Here is a 19,465-nt window from a genome sequence, read left to right as displayed (position 1 = left end):
GACATATAAAAAAAAAAAAAAAAAAAAAAAAAAAAAAAAAAAAAAAAAAAAAAAAAAAAAAAAAAAAAAAAAAAAAACTTACCAGAATATTTGTGATATATTTTGGATCCAGTTGATAACGACTTGTGATTACCTCCTTGAGTGCACTGTAAATAAAAAATTTTGTGCCATTTTGCAACTATCATCATAATAACTGATACAAAAACTGCTGAGTTCTAGTTTGACTAGAAACAGGATATTTACACAGTATCCAAGTATCTACCCACAGGTTATACTTATTAATTACAAAAAGCAAAGTGGTAACTCCATAGCAGAGAAACCTGGTGGACACCACCCTGACCAGTTCACGTTACTAGGAAAGGGACAAGCTGATGTTGTGTGCCTCCCAATGTGAAGTACTGAGACGGACACAAGATCACTTTAAGTAGCTTTCCTGTCAAAAATGAATTACCTGTATTTAATTATGAGGAAACATGAGACAAATCCAAAATTGAGGGACATCCTATAAAACAATTTGCCCATACTCTTCAAAAATATCAATGTCATGGTTTATAATTCAAATATTAATTAAAAATTTAAATTTTATTGGAAAAACAAGACAAAGAAATGCCAAAGCAATGTTCCATATTTAAAGAGACTGAACAGTCGTAACAACTAAATGCATGATCTTAGACTGGGTCCTGGGTCAGAGGGGAAAAAATTGCCACAAAGGACATCGGGAAAACTGGCACGATGTGGTTTAACATTAAATTTCCTGAATTTGATAACTGTATAGTGGTTATGTAAGAGAATGCCTTTTGTTCCTAGGAAAAGATACACCACAGTATTTAGGGGTCAAGGTGCATGACATCTAGAACTTGCTCTCAAATGGTTCTGGGGAAATAATATTCATACATGCTCAGATATAGAAAGTACACACACATATGCATACACATATAAAAAGAAAATGTGGCAAAATGTTTACTGGTAAATCTGAGCGAAGGGTACTACAGGATACAATTGTACTACAATATACAATTCCTGCACCTCTATTTTTTTAAAAAGTTAAAAATATTATTTACAGTATTTTATTTTTCAGAAATATGAAAACGCATTGAGACTTGTTTTAGTTTATCTAATGGTGTAGGATGGAAGTTCTGAGTACCAACTGTGCAAACATAATGCATTTAATAGCACTTACGCCTGCAAACTTTGAACATCATAAGGTTTTTCTCTTGTCTTGTGTTTTAGTTCAATGATGATCCAGCTATAAAGTAAAAAGACAATACTATTGATTGACCATAACAACTCAGCCTTTTATATTATTTTCTTAATATGCTAATACCCAAATTCCCAAGTGGAATTACAGGAGAATTAACAGAAAAAGGATCTATACAAAAGATATGCCCTTCATTTCTTCCTTGGCCCTCACACACATCATTCATAAAGAACTCAGGCTTTCTAACATGGACCCTCTGGCCTCTGGTCACCACACTCAAGATCACATATTACATATTCAAAACTAAATTTAATTAAATGAATCCAAAAAGCATGAAAACAAATAACATATAGGCAGCTAAGGCTTAGTTGGTCATGTTGGGTCCCGCTCATGGGAAGAGACAAAAAGGCACTGAGAGAAACAGAAAAGTGGCCACAAGGCTCCAGAAGACAGAAGTGGAGAGAGTGTCTGCCTTGGTCTTTCTAGTCCTTTCCAATAAAATCTTTTTGGCTTAAGCTAGCTGCAGTGTGTTTCCATTCCTTTCCATTACCTAATCCCTGAAACAATCATACCTCGCTGTAAGACACAATAAATGAGCAAATATATACATAACTTAAATCATTCATATACATTTAACACTAATTGTACTTTAAAATACTGAAGAGTGTTAAGTAAAAATAAATTAAGGAAAATTATGTTTAGTATGCTACCATAAGAAAAAAAATTAAAAATAAGAAAAACTACATTGCTAGTAAATTCACAGAAGATCTCTGGAAGGTTATGGCATAAACTGATGACATCTGTTCTATGGAAGTAAACTGAGTAAATGGGGGACTGAGGTGGGATGGGGGCTTGTCACTGTCCACTCTCTTCTATCTTTTGAATTCTAAATCACAAAATCACATTACATGTTCAAAACTAAATTTAGTTAAACAAATCCAAAAAGCATGAAAACAAGTAATTTATAGGTAGCCCAACTCACAAGGTCCTCACTGGCTCGGAGCAGGATATTTCACTGTCCTTATCGGTTCTTCTGACCCCAGCAGTGTTCACACACCAGCACGTGGAGGTGCCATTGCACTGCTTGGCTTTAAAGAGCCCCTTGTCGTCACACTCGGGATCATAGAGCCCGTCATTATTCTGGATAGCGCCCTCTGGTTTCACTCTTCTCCCAGCCTTGGAGCCACTCATTTCTGCCTTCATCACCAAACATTTGGAAGCCACTGAAAAGTGAAAAAGTCACGTCAAAGTGAAAAATAACTGCTGTTGTATGCTTAAGGAAAAAATTTAATTTACTCCAAACTTCCAGGGCCAAAGATTACCGTAGACTTACAAGTTCCCAGGTTTACTTTCTAAATCATAAGAAACTTTAGAGATGAGATAATGTTGACAAAATAACATGATTCAGATTTAAGCCAATTAAACGCTTCCCGACTCAAGACAAATCAATTAAAGAAGTGTAAGTCAAAATAAAACTTAAAGGTAATGAGGATATTCTACTCACGTTTTGTGCAAATGACGGAATGTTGTGTACCGATTGAAGTACACTGGCACTGACCATGTGCATTCACAGAGCAGTTTGTAGTCAGTTTGTAGTTTTCACACACACATCCTGCAGGGGAAAAAAATCCACTTTAAAAATGAGGATCCAGGGCTTCCCTGGTGGCGCAGTGGTTGAGAGTCCGCTTGTAGATGCAGGGGACGCGGGTTCGCGCCCCGGTCTGGGAAGATCCCACATGCCACGGAGCGGCTGGGCCCGTGAGCCATGGCCAATGAGCCTGCGCATCCGGAGCCTGTGCTCCGCAACGGAAGAGGCCACAACAGTGAGAGGCCCGCATACCGCAAAAAAAAAAAAATGAGGATCCAACTGTCAACTCTGATGGTGGATCAGCTAAATTACATTCTGACAATAATGCCCAAGTTACAGGAACATACAGCCTTAAAAAGTGGTCCTGAATGTGTCATTTTTCAGCTATAATTGGAGTGGCTGACACTATGCTAAATAGTTTGTACATATTATATAGACAGTCTAATTTGCATGCATTCCAATTTTTGTTTTTTAAACCAAGAATAAACCCTCCAAACACCAGATTCAGCTTTGCCTTCGTGATACTCCCAGACTCAGCTTCTTCCCTCCTCCTGTCCTGCTAGATAAACATTTGTCTGTAGGTCATGGAGTCTTTTCCCCAAAATCAACAACACACTAGTATACATAAAATAGATAACCAAGGGTCTTCCCTGGCGGTCCAGTGGTTAAGACTCCACACTTCCAGTACAGGGGCCGTGGGTTTGATCCCTGGTCGGGGAACTAAGATTCCACATGCCACGCGGCGTGGCCAAAAATTCTTTTAATTTAAAAAGTAAAATAAAATAAAATAGATAACACAGACCTGCTGTATAGCACAGGGAACTCCACTCAATATTCTATAATAACCTATATGGGAAAAGAATCTTAAAAAGCATGGATATATGTATAACTGAACCATTTTGCTGTACACCTGAAACACATTGTAAAATCAACGAGATCTCAATATATAATAAAAATTAACTTTAAAGAAGTACCAATTCTATGATCAGTGAATAACTCACATTACCTCCCTCTTCTCACCTCATTTTCTTAATAAGAGATGCTTCTTGAGACTTAATAGGAACATATTCAACCCTTGGACAATTTCATATCTTAGAAAAATTATACTTTCAATTGAATTTGGAGGTATCTCCGGATGTGCGCTTCCTAACTGAATTAAATTCTAGAACCTGATTTTGAAAGTGCTATTAAGCAGCCCATCCTGGATACTGATGTCAATTTAACAGTTATATCTTCGACTATCTCAAAAGTTCATTTTAACTTCAAATGGCAAGCACATCTAATTTCTTCGTCTAGCTAAGAGAGTGCAATCTTTAAAAACAAAAACTAATTACAACAGACCAAAGAATTTATATATTGCTCCTTCGTATCTCAAGTTGGCTTTAGTTTTTCCCTGTTTAAATTATAATCAATACGAGCCACCTATATAATCTGTCCAGCACTAAACTCAGTATCGGGGTCATAAAAGGAGAAAGTACAGAGCGGTCCTCAAGGAGTTAAGATCTTATGCAGCACTACACTATACCTGCTCAGAGCACATATTTATGCCTAAACAATGTGAAATTTAAAAGAGACCAATCAGACTTTCTGAACATACTCCTACAGCAGCTATCATCACTTTAAAATTATTTGGCCTCAGATTGAAGTTGAAAAAACGTGAGTTGATTAAACTGCATTATTTTGAAAGTGTAGTGAATTAGGCTGAGCCCGGCTGGTGAGACTACAAAAGCCTTTCCACAAAACTGTGGCTAACTGACACTTCACTGCTAGCCACGACCTTACAAATAAATCAAGAGATGGCAGCCAAGATGTTTATTCCAGAGTAAGAAAAACTGGAATCAAACTACATGTCCAACATTAGGACAATGGTGCGACCTTCCAGGCTATAGATTGTTTTGTACCATTTAAATCATGCTTTTCAAGACTAAAGGAAATGGAAAACTCTGGATATTATGTAGGGGGAAAAAAAAATCAAGACATAAAACAACGTGTTTAGGTTTAGGGTAGTTTAGAGCAATGTCTAAAAGAAAAAAATACCCAATTATTATTATTATTATTTTTTTTTTTGGTTCCCAGCCGCTCCGCGGCATGTGGGATCTTCGCGGACCGGGGCACGAACCCGTGTCCCCTGCATCGGCAGACGAACTCTTAACCACTGCTCCACCAGGGAAGCCCCAATATGACTTTTTTTTTTACTCTTTACGATTATCGATATATCTGGGTTCCCTACAAAAAACTTGGCATTATTTATATGATCCTTGAAGAGAAAACATCCACACACCTCGTAGTTAAGGCCCTCCTCCCCGCGCACAGGTGCGTAGCGGCCCAAGAGGTCTCAACGCAGCCGCTAGTCCCCGCCCGAGACCCACATCCGGGGCCCACCGCAGGTGCCCGGGGAGGGGCGGGGCCACAGGTAGCAGTCGCAGAGTCCCCTCCCGACCCGGGCAGGTTTCCACTTCGCCAAAACCCCAAGTGCGCAGGGGCCGAAGAAGGTGGGCGCGTCGAGGCAGCCGCAGCCACTCTGCTCCCCGCCTTCCCCTCCGCCCCTGCTCCGGTCCATATCCGAGAGAGGTGCGCAGAGCGCCAGGCGAGGCTGCTCCCTCCGGCTCGCGCGAGTGGGCGCCTTCCCGCTGCCTCCCACCCGCACAGAGCCTAGGCAGCCCCGCGCCGTCCGTCTCCGGGCGGAGAAGCGCGGCCGCCCGCCCAGTCCCCGCAGGTTACGTCTAGGGCTCGAGGGCCGCCACCCCTTGGTCCTCCTAACCCCGCAACTCCGCTCCTCACCTTCCTGGGCCGCGGCCACCGCCGCCGTCGCAGCGGCGAGCAGGAGCCCGAACGCAAGAACGTGGGGGGGCGCCATGTTGTGCGCGCCGAGGACAGGGGCGCGAGGGGCTCGAGGCGGGCCGGGGGCTCGCGGGAGGACGCGCGGACAGAGTAGGCCGCCGGGAGCCCGCTGGCCGGCGGGAAGGCGCGAGACCTGGGACGCGCGGGTCCGCGTCGGGAGGACGACAGCGAGGTGCCCCGGGGCCAGGAGCACGGCGCGAGCCGGCCGACGGGCTGCGCGCTTTGGACGCTCGGCGGGGCGGAGCAGACCTTCCAGACCTGGCGGCCCCGCCCCCGGCCCCTGCCCGCGGCTGCTCACCTCTGCCGGCCAGTTCTCGGCTATGAGTCACCGCCGGGAGGCGGGGGGAGGGAACATTCTCCCTCCCCTCCCCCACTCGGAACGAGGCCTTTGGGAATACCATCCCCTCCCCAGGTGCGCGCCGGGTTCGCCAGGTGCTTGCTCCTGCGGCCGGTGGGGGCGGGGAGGGTGGGAGCCTGGGTGGCCACGGAGAAAGTTTGAAAATACCGACACTTCCTTTTTACCGGAGGGAGCACGACTCTGAAACCTCGAGGAAAATGGACCTGGAGGAAAGAGTGAGGGGGCCGGGAGGATGAAGGCGGAAGGTAAAATGGAATACAAAGAGAAGCGGAAGACCGTCCCACGCACAATAAAAAAAAAGACCTTCGAGCTTTACCTGTACGTTTTAATTGTACTCCTTTGAAACTAGAAAGAAAGGAGAATCTCCCTAGCTCTCGGGATGACAGACTCATGTGATCTTTATAATTATTCTCAATAATTCTTTTCTTTTTTTTTATAAGCCTTTTTAGCGCTTGAAGGTGTTCCCATAGAGCGAAATGCTGGAAACTGAGATTACCAGGGTCGATTATTATTAGAGAACAATGTTGATGAGTACTTCGAAAATAGAAACGAAGGACGATAATTTATTTCAGTGCAAATGAATTCAAATTACAACACGCTGTTGTTACACTCTTAAGTGTAGTGACTTGAAGCTTTTAATAATTATTAAAAGTTTTGTTTTTAATGGTATTTTTGTTAGCTGTAATATTATTATGACCTGTTTTTAAAAGTCTTTTTTTTTTTTTTTTCAGTTTAAATCATCGAAGAGTTCAAAAGAGGAAAAGTGAACAGGCAATCTAAAGATTCAACTAAATTTGATTAATTTCTACAAATATATATCAAGTCATGGATTATGCTTTTATTGAGCAATAATTTAAGTGTGTTGTATCCGCCTATTGCCAGTTGATTAATGTAAATAATAACTTTGTTGCAGTAAATACCAGTATAATGTGAATTTTAGTTGGACGTTAAATAAGTTATTTAACTATTTGATTATTGACATATTAAGGAAATCCTATCAATATTTTAAATCTGTAAATCTGAGCTAGACCTAGTTCTGGAACTTGGTGATCTGTTCAAAAATTTCTTTAAATGAAAAGAATAGTACTATCAAGTCAGGAACAACTATCAACCAGATTTTTGTTATCTTCTGCATTTTGGATGTTTTCAAGAAGTTACACACTGCCAGCCCCCAAACTGCACACACTTTTCCCAAGAATAAAACTGGTTATTGTGACTTTATTTGCAAAATGTTCCTTTGCCAGGTCTAAATCTGTTACCTACCTAATCAAGAAAAACCTCATCTTTTTATAACTTGACAGCTGTTTATTAAATGGTTCATTTCAATAATGTGAATTGAAAAAACATGATTATTAAATAAATGACAAAACGCCACACTAATCTGACTCATAGTATCTGAGTATACATCCAAGATATTATTTATTTTTATAGCTCTTTAACACCTTCTCAATTTGTCACTGCTCAAAATTGCTCATTTTATGCTTTGTGAATCTTTTTTAGTTCCAGTGCCATATTTAAGAACATTTCGTAAAATCTTGGTAAGATTTCCTACCTAAGTATATTCTTTAAATTGTTCTTAAAATTTACAGGTGTTGCTTTTTAATTTTCACAGTAGTCAGTTTGATATATATTTGACTAAGAAAAAATATGACACTACTGAAAATTGTATTTAAACTTTTCTGACCAAACTCTTGCAGTCCGTCAGTTAAGAACCCAATTAAAAAACCAACATCAAAGCTAAAGAATGGATAGAAAAGGAGAGAAACTAGTTAAGAAAAGATATAATGGGTAGTGCAAAGTATTGCTAGGTTAGGTATTTTGGTTGTGACTTTCTCTTGAATGTTAAGAGATACTTCTAAATCAAAAAGATAACATGTTAAATATAAATAGTATTGGAGAAAAGTTAAGTATCATGTTCCTTAAAAAGAAACAATTAGGGGTACTATTTAAGAAAATTACTTATTTAATATTCTATAGTATAGTTTCTTCACATAGATTTTAGAGTATGTGTGTGTGTATATGTGTGTGATATGTAAAATTTAATGAAACCTTAAATGGGATGAATGTTATTCTTGCAGATGGCTAGAGGAGAGTGTAATGTGTAAACATTTGCTATAAAGGGCTACTAGTTCTTAAAATTTTAGTTATTTCATGAATAATACATTAGTAGAAAACAAAAGTACATTATATAGAATGAAGAATGAAAGCTCTTTTTGACCACTATTCAGCAAACCCCTCTCTCCTAGATAATCCTTGTTAACAGTTTGGTACTCATACTACTTGTTCATTACTTCTCACATATCCTAAAGAACCTGGTTACATAGGATGTACTCTGTGCAGAGTGGGAGATATTATTTAGTTTGGTTTAGGTTTATAAAAATAGTCTGTATATTCAGAGTCCACCTTAATACGTATGCATATGTGTGCATAATTTTTTATCAAGTGTCATTATGTTTGTCATTAAAGTAAACTTTGTCTCCAAAGCAAAATGCCTAACCCCTACCATGAAAAAACCCTTTTCATATCTTTCTACCCCTGAAATTATTTTATAAAATACAAAGCACCACATAATAAGCACTTAGTATACTATTCAGTACATTAATATCAATATGTACATGCTTATTAAGTGATATCTATTATAATTAAAATAATAAAGTTTTACTTTTATCAAAGAAATGCATGTACATAGTATAAAAGTCAAGTAGTACTATAAAGTTTAAAATAAAAAATAAGAGCTTCCTTCCTGTCCTGGTTCTTGTTCCTCCAGAGGCAACCACTTTCTTAAGGTGTCTTTCATCCCCAGCATATGGTCTGTCTTGGTGAATGTTCCATGTGCACTTGAAAAGAATAACAATTTTGTGAGGTGGAGTGTTCAGGTTGGTTGATGGTATTTTTCAGGTCTTGTAAATTCCTTTTGATTTTGTGTCTACTTCTATCAGTTGTTGAGAGAAGAGATACAGCCTTAGATTATACCATTAATGTGTTACTGTACTTGCTTTATCACATAGCTATCCATTTATCTACTCATCTGTCGTCTTATTTTGATGCATTTCCAAGTCAACTGCAGGCTTCATTACACATTTTTCTCTAACTACTTCAGTACGTATATCATTATGTAGAGATCAGTGTTTGCTTAGAGGGTTTTTTGGTGTGGTGAAAGAATAAGGAGAAAAAAAATGTAAGTGTAACATTAAATGAGTTTGACAAATTCATGCACCTGTGATATGGACTCTTATCAAGATAAATATAACCATCATTTTCAGAAAGTTCTATTTTTCTCTTTCAAATCAATCCCTGCTCCTTTCAGATGCAATCCTAATTCTGATTTTTTCCACCATGAATTAGTTTGCCTAGTCTAGCACTTAAGGCCAGCTTCATGGGTATACAACCTGCACGGTCACATAGGACCCCATGCTTAGAAGGGCCCCATACTTGGTATAATGCTCTACTGTAACAATATTGAAATTCTTAACATTTTAATAAGGAACCCATATTTTCATTTTGTACTGGGCCCTGGAAATTATGTAGCCAAGGCAATGAGAGAAATAAGGTAGTAACCTGAGAGACATGAGGGCTCAAGGAAGGGTCTTATTAATCCGAGGGATAATATAACATGTTTCTATGGTGATGGAAGTGGTCCAGGAGAGAGGGGAGATTGACGAAATAGGGGAGATGTGGAATAACCAGAGGAGGGACAACATAGAGAAAGGGAGAGAGGAGAGAGGATGGGACCCAGAGTGGAGGGGTGAGAGCCCTTGAGAAGAGCAGGGACAGGTTTCCTACCATAACAGAAGGATGGAGGCAGATGCAGATATACTAACTAATGTGGTGGTGGAGAATGAAACTGTTCTGACCATTTTATTTTATCAAGGATGTATGAGGTGAGGTCACCAGCTGCAAGAAGGGTATGAGGATGAGGAGATATGAGTTATTTTAAATTTTATTTTGAAATAATTTTAGATTTTATGAAAGAGATGAAAATATGGTATAGAGTTCCCGTATGTCCTTTACCCAGTATCCCCTAGTGTTAGCATCTCACGTAACCATAAGAAGTTAACATTGGTACAACATTATTGACTAAACTGTTGACTTTATTGGGAATTTCCCAGTTTTTCCACTAATGATCTTTTACTGTTCCAGGAGCCAATCTAAGATCCCATATTTCATTAAGGCATCATATCTCCTTAGTGTCTACCAATCTGTGACAACTTCTCAGTCTTTCCTTTTCTCTCATGGCCTTGACACTTGTGAAGAGTATTTTGTATAGTACAGTTTCGTGGAATGTCCCTCAGCTGGGGTTTGTCTGAGGTTTTCTCATGAGTAGTCAGAGGTTATGTGTTTGGGGGAAGAATGCCACAGAGGTGTTACACATTGAATCATATCGGGGGTACAAGATATCAACATGATTTATTACTTGGATCATTTGTATAAGGTGGTGTCTGCCAGGTTTTCCCACTGTGAAGTTGCTACATTTCCATTTTCATACTCTATTCATTTGAGTCACTCTATCCAGCCCATCACCTCCTGAATGATGAAGTATAAAAGAAACTGTGGACAGATGTTAAAGCCATCAGGGCTTCCCTGGTGGCACAGTGGTTAAGAATCCGCCTGCCAATGCAGGGAACAAGGGTTCGAGCCCTGGTCCGGGAAGATCCCACATGCCACGGAGCAACTAAGCCCGTGCACCACGACTACTGGGACTGCGCTCTAGAGCCCGTGAGCCACAGCTACTGGCCCGTGTGCCACAACTACTGAAGCCTGCGTGCATAGAGCCCGTGCTCTGCAACAAGAGAAGCCACTGCAATGAGAAGCCTGTGCACTGCAACAAAGAGTAGCCCCGCTCGTGGCAACTAGAGAAAGCCCGTGCAGCAACGAGGACCCAATACAGCCAAAAAATAAATAAATTAAATTAAATTAAATTTTAAAAACCATCAGAGTTACGGTTTTTTGTTTGCTTTTTTTTTTTTTTTTTTGGTGGGGGGTGGCCATGCCACGTGGCTTTCGGGATCTTAGTTCCCTGACAAGGGCCCAAACCAGCAGTGAAAGCGCCTGGTCCTAACCACAGGACCACCAGGGAGTTCCCTGAAACCATCAGAATTTTAATAGATATTCTGGGGAAGATACTTTGAGGTTATGTAAACATTCTATTTTTCCTTAAAAGTTTGCAATGTGGGAGATTTTGAGGAAAGATGGAGAAAGTCATTTTAGAGTAGGAAAGTGAACTTTCCCAGAAAACTTGATAGTATTTGCCAGGCAGTATGCAGTGTGCATTTGAGGTTCATGATCACCAACTCAAAGTGAAATCTATCAACTACTTTGTGTGATTTCCTCCAGCAATGACCAGCTGCTTGGGTGCAGGCTCTGAGAAGGTAGGAAGTTGGGTTCAAAGAGAATGGGATATTTCAGGCCAATATGACAGAAGAGAGAAGGACAAGATTGTTAGGGAAGATGTTTGCAGAAGTGGGATGAAGATGCTGGGCCATGGGACCTAAGCAGGGTTTGGAAGTGAAGACGAGAGGAGAGAAAAGCAGCTGCCAGACAAGGTTGAAGGGCTGTGACAATGGGAGCTCTTGAGTAAGTGATCTGGAAGGACAGGAGGTGATAGGAGGGACTTCAAAGGAGCTGGATGTTTAGAAGGAGGAGAGGAAAGAAAGAATTTGGAAATGACGAGCAGCACACCTACTCTACCCGCTGGCCCTTAGGTGCCTGGGACATGAGTACCTCCTACCTGAGAGGGCTGCTCGGGAGATGGGATAATCAGGGACCACCAGTTTCACTTACTGCCAGGAGATGGAGGGAATGTTCAAAGAAGAGGAGGTTACCAGGATGTTTGATGGGGACGGATCTGGAGTTGCAAAGGGAACAGTGGAAGAGTTCAGGGAGGGCAGGGAAGGGTTGGATTAGATTAAGTGATGAACTCAGGGATTCTGGGATGAGTGTCCGGTGTTGATGCTGGGTCTCTTGGAGGGCTTGTTTTCCTGGCAGTGACTGAGGCAAATGAGATATAAAGCATGACAGGATTAACCTGACAGGCTCTTGGAGGGAGATGGGAAATCAGCCCGAGATGTGTGGATTTTGGATACTTAGTAGGAAGGTCCAGGAGCTTCGGGATGACTGCCCACACCCGCAGAGTGTAGTGGTGGTGACAGTCTTATGGAGACGGGTGGCTGTGGTCTCTTGGAGAGTATGGTAACATAAGGGCTATGGAGTGACCAGTCTTAGCTCAGAACCACCTGAATGATTGAGTCATGATCATTAACAAATATTGGGCATTTACTTTGTGTATGAGTAAATTCAACAGTGTAAAAAGAATACAGTGTTCTTAAAGACAGCTGAGAGAGGAATCAGTTGGTTCCAGAAATTGTATTCTGGCCTAGACAGAGGGAAATAAGAGTGTAACAAACAGAGATGGACCTTAACCTTTGCCTTATCAGTATCAGAGAGGGGTGGGGTCTTTATGATGGGTCATTTATGGTGTTGGCAACAGCCTTGATGAAACCTGAGAGCTTTTTTCAGTGTTCATGTTTAATGACATCTTTGAAGCAACCAAGTATACATACGCAATTGTGAGGAAGTTCCCTCTCCTGGTAACTAGACAGGGCCCAACAAGATGGTGGCCCCGGGTTCTCACGTTGCTGGTTGAGAATGAATGCATTGGCAGTTTACAAAGCATGATAAGGAAACAACAAAGGATAAAAATGCACACTTAGATTGCTTTCCTTTCTGGAATTATCTGTGTGTCCCAATAGGGACTCCTGAGATGTCCCTAGAAAATCAAGACGTATGATAAGAATGAACTAAATGTCACAAACTTGATTTCATCGGTACTCCTACTCAGGATGAGTGAATTACCAAGTGTCACAGTCCAGCTGAACCACGTACAACACACATCACTGCATATAATACTGACTCAGAATGTACTCGGTTTGATAATGTTCCAGGGAGTCCGGGCTGTCCCCTGTCCTAGTGCTAAGGATCAGCTGTCACTGAGGACCGAGTAAGAGGGAGAATGATTGCCTTGAAGTGGTAGAAGGAAGTGAGAAGAGGAAATAAATAATATGGATAAAGGAGGGGGGAGGGAGGGCATGTCATCTCTTTGTTGGTTCCCTGTTTGTAAAAAAAAAAAGAAGGGGAACTTCCAGGAGTTCGTAGGGAAGTCTTGTGATAAAGTAATGACCACATTATCATTCCCACAAAAGACTTGTTAGGTGAACAAGCAGCAGGCTATAATAGGAGTGCTGTGATGATGGTGATGATACAAAGTCCTGTAGAGAACAAATCTACAGTTAGCATTTTCCCCTGTGGTCAGTTGCTGACAGAACTTGCTGGAATACTGCTAGGAGCTAATGCATGGTGAGTTGAGTCACACAGTTGGAGTACTGTTAGGGACCAATTTTTATCTCCTCTTTGGTCAAAAAGACAGCCCAGAAAAAATAACATGCGGGTCTAAATGCTGCAAATAGTTCAAAGAATATCTCAGACTGATGAAGGGTTAGTAAGCCATGTGAACATGGAGGACATCACACTCTGCCTCTATCCTTAGGTCCAAAGGGCTTTGTAGGAGAAAGCTGCACGTGTGTTGAATGGAGATCGCTAACCAGTGGAATTTCACAAGTATAGATAAGGACACAGCTGTAGCTCAGCTTATATGCCATCCAAGCTAGTTCACCCCGTAGAAATAGGTCCAACTGAAAGCATAGGTAAATTCATTTGGAGGCATAAAGTGGGGGCAAAAATGCGAAAGTTGGCCAATGAGTAAGCCTTAAGGGGATCCAAAATTACCTAATGATATTTCAGAACCAATTGGAGGGGAGGGGAGGGGAGATTAAAATGATTCAGAACCAATTGGAGGGGAGATTAAAATGATTCTGTTTTAATCAACAATCAAACTGTGGGTCTCCATTCTGCTTCTGTGGAGATCCTGTTTCAGTAAGACAGAATTCTTAGGGTTCTCAGTCGATGAGTTTCCAGCTTCAGTGGCGAGACATATACCCACACCGATAACTCCAGTGTGTAGAATTAATAGGATCTGGATTGGTCTGGCTACTACCCAGTTCTAGATCATTGTAAATGTTAATGAAACAGGCTGTTTTCTCTTTTTCAGCTTATTTTTTTGGATTCTTCTTACCCTCAAAAGTTTTCAGAGCCTTATTTGGCTCCTGGTCAGAAATCTTCCTTAGTGGTTTGTTAATTCAGCTGACCATTTAGAAAGGAAGAGAAGAGAAAATGAACATTCGGTACACACTCAAAAGTTGCGTTCTTCACATTATCTTATTTAATCTTCACAGAGACTGTATCACTTATTTCCATTTTACAAGTGAGAGAACTGGTTAAACAAAGTTAAGTAATGCCCAAAATCTCCTTAGTGAATGGTGATGCTACTGCTTGACCCTAGGTCTGTGACACCAAAACCTATACTCTTTCCCCACGTCATGTAGCTTCAGTGCTATCAACCCCAAAGCTTATGTCTTGGTTGTCAAAACTTAGAGAAATAAACATTTGTGTATCAGATAAGCTCGGGCACTTAATAACTTTGGATTAATTCCCAAAGGAGCTTGTAGTTAGGTGTTCATCTTTACAGGCGGCCTTCATTCTTTAAAATAGGATGTTATACTTTCTAACTGAGAGGCTATACAATATTTTGTACTTCGCTTATTTCTTGTAAAAACGCCCATAAGAATGAACATAATAAAGCAGCCGAGCCCTTACAACCATTGGAACCTTCCCTGTCTGCTTCCTGCTGGGGGTTGGTAGAGGAGAGAGGACACTGTCAGCCATGATCTTTCCACTGAGTTTGGGAGGCTGCCGACTTCTGACTCCTACCCCACCCTAGCAGGAAACTTACAGAAAAAAAAAAAATTGGAATTATATATGTGGAGGCACTTGAGCATAGGTATGTTGCACATGGGCGTGTATGTTTATGTACACATGGCTGAGAATTCAGAAGCTATATTGGTTGTGGGTCAAGGGCCACACCACATCGACCCATCTCCCCATGACTCTTGAGGGCTTGAGTTAATAAAGCCCCCAGTTTCCCTCCTAAACTGTTTCTCCTCTGCTCTCCTGCTTTGGTTCTCTTTGCAATTGCAATGAAATCAGCACTTATTTCTGAAAGCAGAACAGCCTGCAAAGAGCACTGACCCAGCTTCTAGTCACCACTCAGACAACGCTCTGAGTGTACCCTTGGACCAGTCATTTGTGCCTCTTGGTCAGATGGGAATTCACTCTAATACTTGGTTCATACCCAGCAGCGCTGTGTTAGTTTGCCAAGGCTCTATGCTATAGCTCCATTCGGGAGATGCACTTTGGCCCAGTTAGGCATTTCCGGCCCCACCCCACAGGTGCCCAGCCCAGTGGACTCCTGCTCTATGCTCCACCCCTCCTCTGTCACAGACGTGGTTGGGGTAGTCCATGTAATCTGCACCCCAAAGTTGGATGTTAGGTTCTCTGACTCTTTCCCTGGACACAATCCTAGGCCCAAGCTCCCTGCTAGGAAACTATTAAAGACAATGTGCTAGTGAGTGACATCTCCAAGGTTAGATATTTACATTTTAATTCAGGCCTTCTGGAGACAATTGTTATCCAAAAGAGGCAAGTGATGATAGGAATCTTAGGCATAGAAGCATGTCTTTGAGGGAGGTGTCTGAGGTAGCATGGTTTTTCCGTACCTGTCATAATCACCGCCCTGAAACACAGGGCTGGCTTGGCATTAAATTGTAACTTGTTTACTTAATACATATATACTAAGTACTTAAATTATTTAAGTTATACAACACTGTACTAAGCTTTAATGGCATCCAGGGAGTAATTAATGGCGTCTAGGAAGAAAAAGAAAAAGAGCCTGTTCTCAAGAACCTCCAGCCCAGCTGGGAGAGATCAGACACACGTGAAGTTAAAAACTAAAGAGCTGCATATTAACACCAGACAATAATACTAGCATACAACATTAAGCGTTCCAGAAGAAAGATACATTGCGGTACCCAAATCCATCATGAGACTGAGGTCTGCGGAGTTCATGAACTAATTCCCAGAAGAATCTTTCAGGAGAACTTAATTGCTTTTCTTTCAGGGCTCCAAAGTTCAGTCTGGATACTGACCTTCTCCTTAACAGCAAAGAGAATGATTCTTATTTGAACACATTCATGGCAGACCAATGGGTAAGCATTTCAGCTGAGAGAGCATTTTGGTTAATAATTAAGTACCATATTATTATATTTTAATTTGTCATGCCAGTCCAGTTTTAAGAAATTGTAACAATTTAGACCTTAAGCTACAATATTTCAATAATTTGTGAAATCATTGATTGGATATATGCATTAACCCACTGAATGCAGATGTCAACCCTAAAGTTTATGTCTAAGTCATGAAGACTAACAGAAATGTTTATTTGTGGGAATTCCCTGGTGGCGCAGTGGTTAAGACTCTGTGCTCCCAGTGCAGAGGGCCCAGGTTCGATCCCCGGTCAGGGAACTAGATCCCACATGCGTGCTGCCACTAAGAGTTTGCATGCCACAGCTCAGATTTTGCATGCTACAACTAAGGAGCCCACCAACCACAACCAAGGAGCACACGTGCTGCAACTAAGGAGCATGCCTGCTGCAACTAAGACCCAGCACAACCAAATAAATATTTTTAAAAAAGAAATGTTTATTTGTGTATCAGATAAACTTTGGCACTTACTAACTTCCAGCTGATTCCAAAAGAAGCTTGTAATTGAATGCTCATCTTTACAGGGGACCTTCCTTCTTTGAAATGGGTGTTAAGTGTTACCATTACTGCCTCCATTTTATAAATGCATGCAGGGCAGTCAGGTAGCTTCCCAAGAGTAGAGAGAGTGGTAGAGCATAGCAGAGCCAGGCTGGAACCCAGGGAACTACACCACTTCCCCATGAGCTAGCTCTGCCCAAGATAGATGACTGGCTGGTAGAAGCACAGTTTCCTAACTGATGCTGCTAACTTATGCATCTCCAGTAGATGGGAAGACTAGAGGTGAAGGTGGCATCAGCCGCCTGCTGGGCAGTCAGCTTTACTTGATGGATCTCACCTCCACATGGACTTCAGCTTCCCCTCAAACCTATGTGGGTCAAAAAAACCCAAAAAAACAAAAAACAAAACTGGCTCTTTGAGGAAGACACGATCGCCCGTCGCTGCTGCAACGGAGCCCCGGACTGCCCGCTTCTCTGACTCACCGCCGTTCGCTCGCGCGGAAGGAGTTGGTTAGGAAGCCTCGCCACAGCCTTGGCTTTTAAAGATACCAGAAAGACTCCGGTGGAGCCAGAGGTGGAGAATTCACCGAATTAAAATTATTCTAACCAGCTGCAACGTGAAGTCTTTGGAGAAGGTCTGTGCTAACCTGATCAGAGGTGCAAAGAAAAACAATCTCAAAGTGAAAGGACCCGTTCGGATGCCTACCAAGACTCTGAGAATAACTACAAGGAAAACTCCTTGTGGTAAAGGTTCTAAGACTTGGGATCGTTTTCAGTTGAGGATCCACAAGCGACTCATTAACTTGCACAGTCCTTCTGAGATTGACAAGCAGATCACTTCCATCAGTATTGAGCCAGGGGTCGAGGCTGAAGTCACCATTGCAGATGCTTAAACCAACCTTTTTAATATATTGATAATCAGATGTTAAAAAAAACTCCAAACTGATTTATAATTATGAAAATAACACATGCTTGGAGGAATATATAAAAGCATAAAGAAGAAAATCATTAAAAAAGAAGAAAACCATAATCACTCATAAATCCACATATACTTACTTTTTTCTAGAATATTTGCTTGTATTCATATTTAGAATGCTATAGAACATTTAATTTAAAAAATTAGATCACATGGTATATAGTGTTGTTGTTTTTTTTTATTTAGTCTTCGTGGTGGTGTGCAGGCTTCTCATTGCAGTGGCTTCTCTTGTTGGTGGAGCACGGGCTCTAGGTGCGCGGGCTTCAGTAGTTGTGGCACACAGGCTCAGTAGTTGTGGTGCACGGATTTAGTTGCTCCGTGGCATGTGGTATCTTCCCGGACAAGGGCTCAAACCTGTGTCCCCTGCATTGGGAGGCAGATTCTTAACCACTGCAACACCAGGAAAGCCCTGGTATATAGTTTTACACACTGAATACTTAACATTATATCATAAATATTTTCCATGCCATTAATTATTCTTCAAAAACATGATTTTTTAAAATTATTGCATAATCTTCCATTGTATGAATATGCTATAATTAAGCAATAACTTCCTTATTCTTAGACATTTAGGTTGCTTCTATTTTTTTTTCAGTATGAGATGGCAAGACAAATATATTTGCATATAAACCTTTACATATATTTCTCTTTTCTTCATAGGATGGATTCTTGAAATGGAATTAGTAAGAGGGTGAGAGCATTTTTAGCGCCTTGATACTTATCTACAAATTGCTTTTCTGAAAGTTATTCTATTTAAGCTTCCTCCTGCTGGGCATGAGTGTGTGGTTCATTGGACCCTCATTTTCATTGACTATTACCATCTCTTTTTTTTAATGTATATACTATTTTTTTAAATAAATTTGTTTATTTATTTTTGGCTGTGCTGGGTCTTCGTTGCTGCGTGCGGGCTTTCTCTAGTAGCGGTGAGCGGGGGCTACTCTTCGTTGTGGTGCGCGGGCATCTCATTGCGGTGGCTTATTGTGGAGCACGGGCTCTAGGTGTGCGGGCTTCAGTAGTTGTGGCACACAGGCTCAGTAGTTGTGGCTCGCAGGCTCTAGAGCACAGGCTCAGTAGTTGTGGCACACGGGCTTAGTTGTTCTGCGGCATGTGGTATCTTCCTGGACCAGGGCTCGAACCAATGTCGCCTGCATTGGCAGGCGGATTCTTAACCACTGTGCCACCAGGGAAGTCTGACTATTACCATCTTTTAAATCTTTGCCAATTTGATAGGCAAAAAAATAGTACCTAATCACTGTTTTAATTTGTATTTTTTGATAACAAATGATGTTAATTTATTAACTATTACACTCTTTTTTTTATACTATGTGTAGGTGTACTTTGTATATTTTCTGTTGAAATCTTAGTGGTTTTTAAAATAAATTTTTATAAGCACTGGGTGAAGGAGGGGGAATTAGATGCAGGTGGTCAAAAGGTACAAAATTCCAGTTATGAAACTGAGCAGTACCCTGTAGGGTCTTCCTGGGGAGGGACCACCCCCCCGTATCCCCTACCTCTTGTTTGTAGAAAAGCTTTAGCCTCCTAGGCTTTCCCCAAATTCGAAACAGCAGATTTAATCAGAGACATGAGAAAATGCAGAAACAAAGGAAAACAGTTAAGTGAGACAAAATAGTAATAGTGTAGCCATAAAACAAAGTCAGGGACCTTTAGTTCCTCCTCAAGAGCTACAGATAATTTTCTGAGACATATCCTTGAGTTGTTTTGCAGATACTAAAACCCCCACCAGGTGGAAGAAATTAACTGCATGCTAACCACCAGCACGTAGACCCTAGACAAATTG

The 19,465-nt window shown here is 41.2% G+C and overlaps 1 protein-coding gene, 1 long non-coding RNA gene and 1 pseudogene across 4 annotated transcripts in view; 2 read left to right on the top strand and 1 right to left on the bottom strand.

Moving 5' to 3' along the window:
* EPCAM (epithelial cell adhesion molecule) overlaps positions 1–5,855 on the bottom strand; it is an 11,489-nt gene extending 5,634 nt beyond the window's left edge. The window contains exons 1-5 of the mRNA XM_024753642.1: positions 5,568–5,855; positions 2,703–2,810; positions 2,181–2,421; positions 1,181–1,246; positions 83–146 (exon numbers count right to left, since the gene is read on the bottom strand). Coding sequence (XP_024609410.1) covers positions 83–146; positions 1,181–1,246; positions 2,181–2,421; positions 2,703–2,810; positions 5,568–5,643 — 555 coding nt within the window. The 5' untranslated portion in view covers positions 5,644–5,855. The remainder of the gene's footprint in view (positions 1–82; positions 147–1,180; positions 1,247–2,180; positions 2,422–2,702; positions 2,811–5,567) is intronic.
* Positions 5,856–5,966: 111 nt separating this feature from the next.
* Positions 5,967–7,365, top strand: LOC112405281 (uncharacterized). Of its 3 annotated transcripts, none has more exons than XR_003004307.1 (3): positions 5,967–6,039; positions 6,155–6,303; positions 6,717–7,365. It is a non-coding gene; the product is annotated as an uncharacterized LOC112405281 (long non-coding RNA). The 3 variants fall into 3 exon arrangements; XR_003004306.1 differs by having other exon boundaries at positions 6,008–6,059; XR_003004305.1 differs by lacking the exon at positions 5,967–6,039 and having other exon boundaries at positions 6,072–6,303.
* Positions 7,366–13,720: 6,355 nt separating this feature from the next.
* LOC112405173 (40S ribosomal protein S20 pseudogene) lies at positions 13,721–17,584 on the top strand (annotated as a pseudogene).
* Positions 17,585–19,465: the final 1,881 nt, after the last annotated feature.

This window comes from Neophocaena asiaeorientalis, unplaced genomic scaffold (genome assembly GCF_003031525.2).
Source record: "Neophocaena asiaeorientalis asiaeorientalis breed wild unplaced genomic scaffold, Neophocaena_asiaeorientalis_V1.1 scaffold171, whole genome shotgun sequence".
Classification (NCBI taxonomy): domain Eukaryota; kingdom Metazoa; phylum Chordata; class Mammalia; order Artiodactyla; family Phocoenidae; genus Neophocaena; species Neophocaena asiaeorientalis.
The sequence above is the reverse complement of the archived record's forward strand: the minus strand, read 5'-3'. Positions and strand labels throughout refer to the sequence as shown.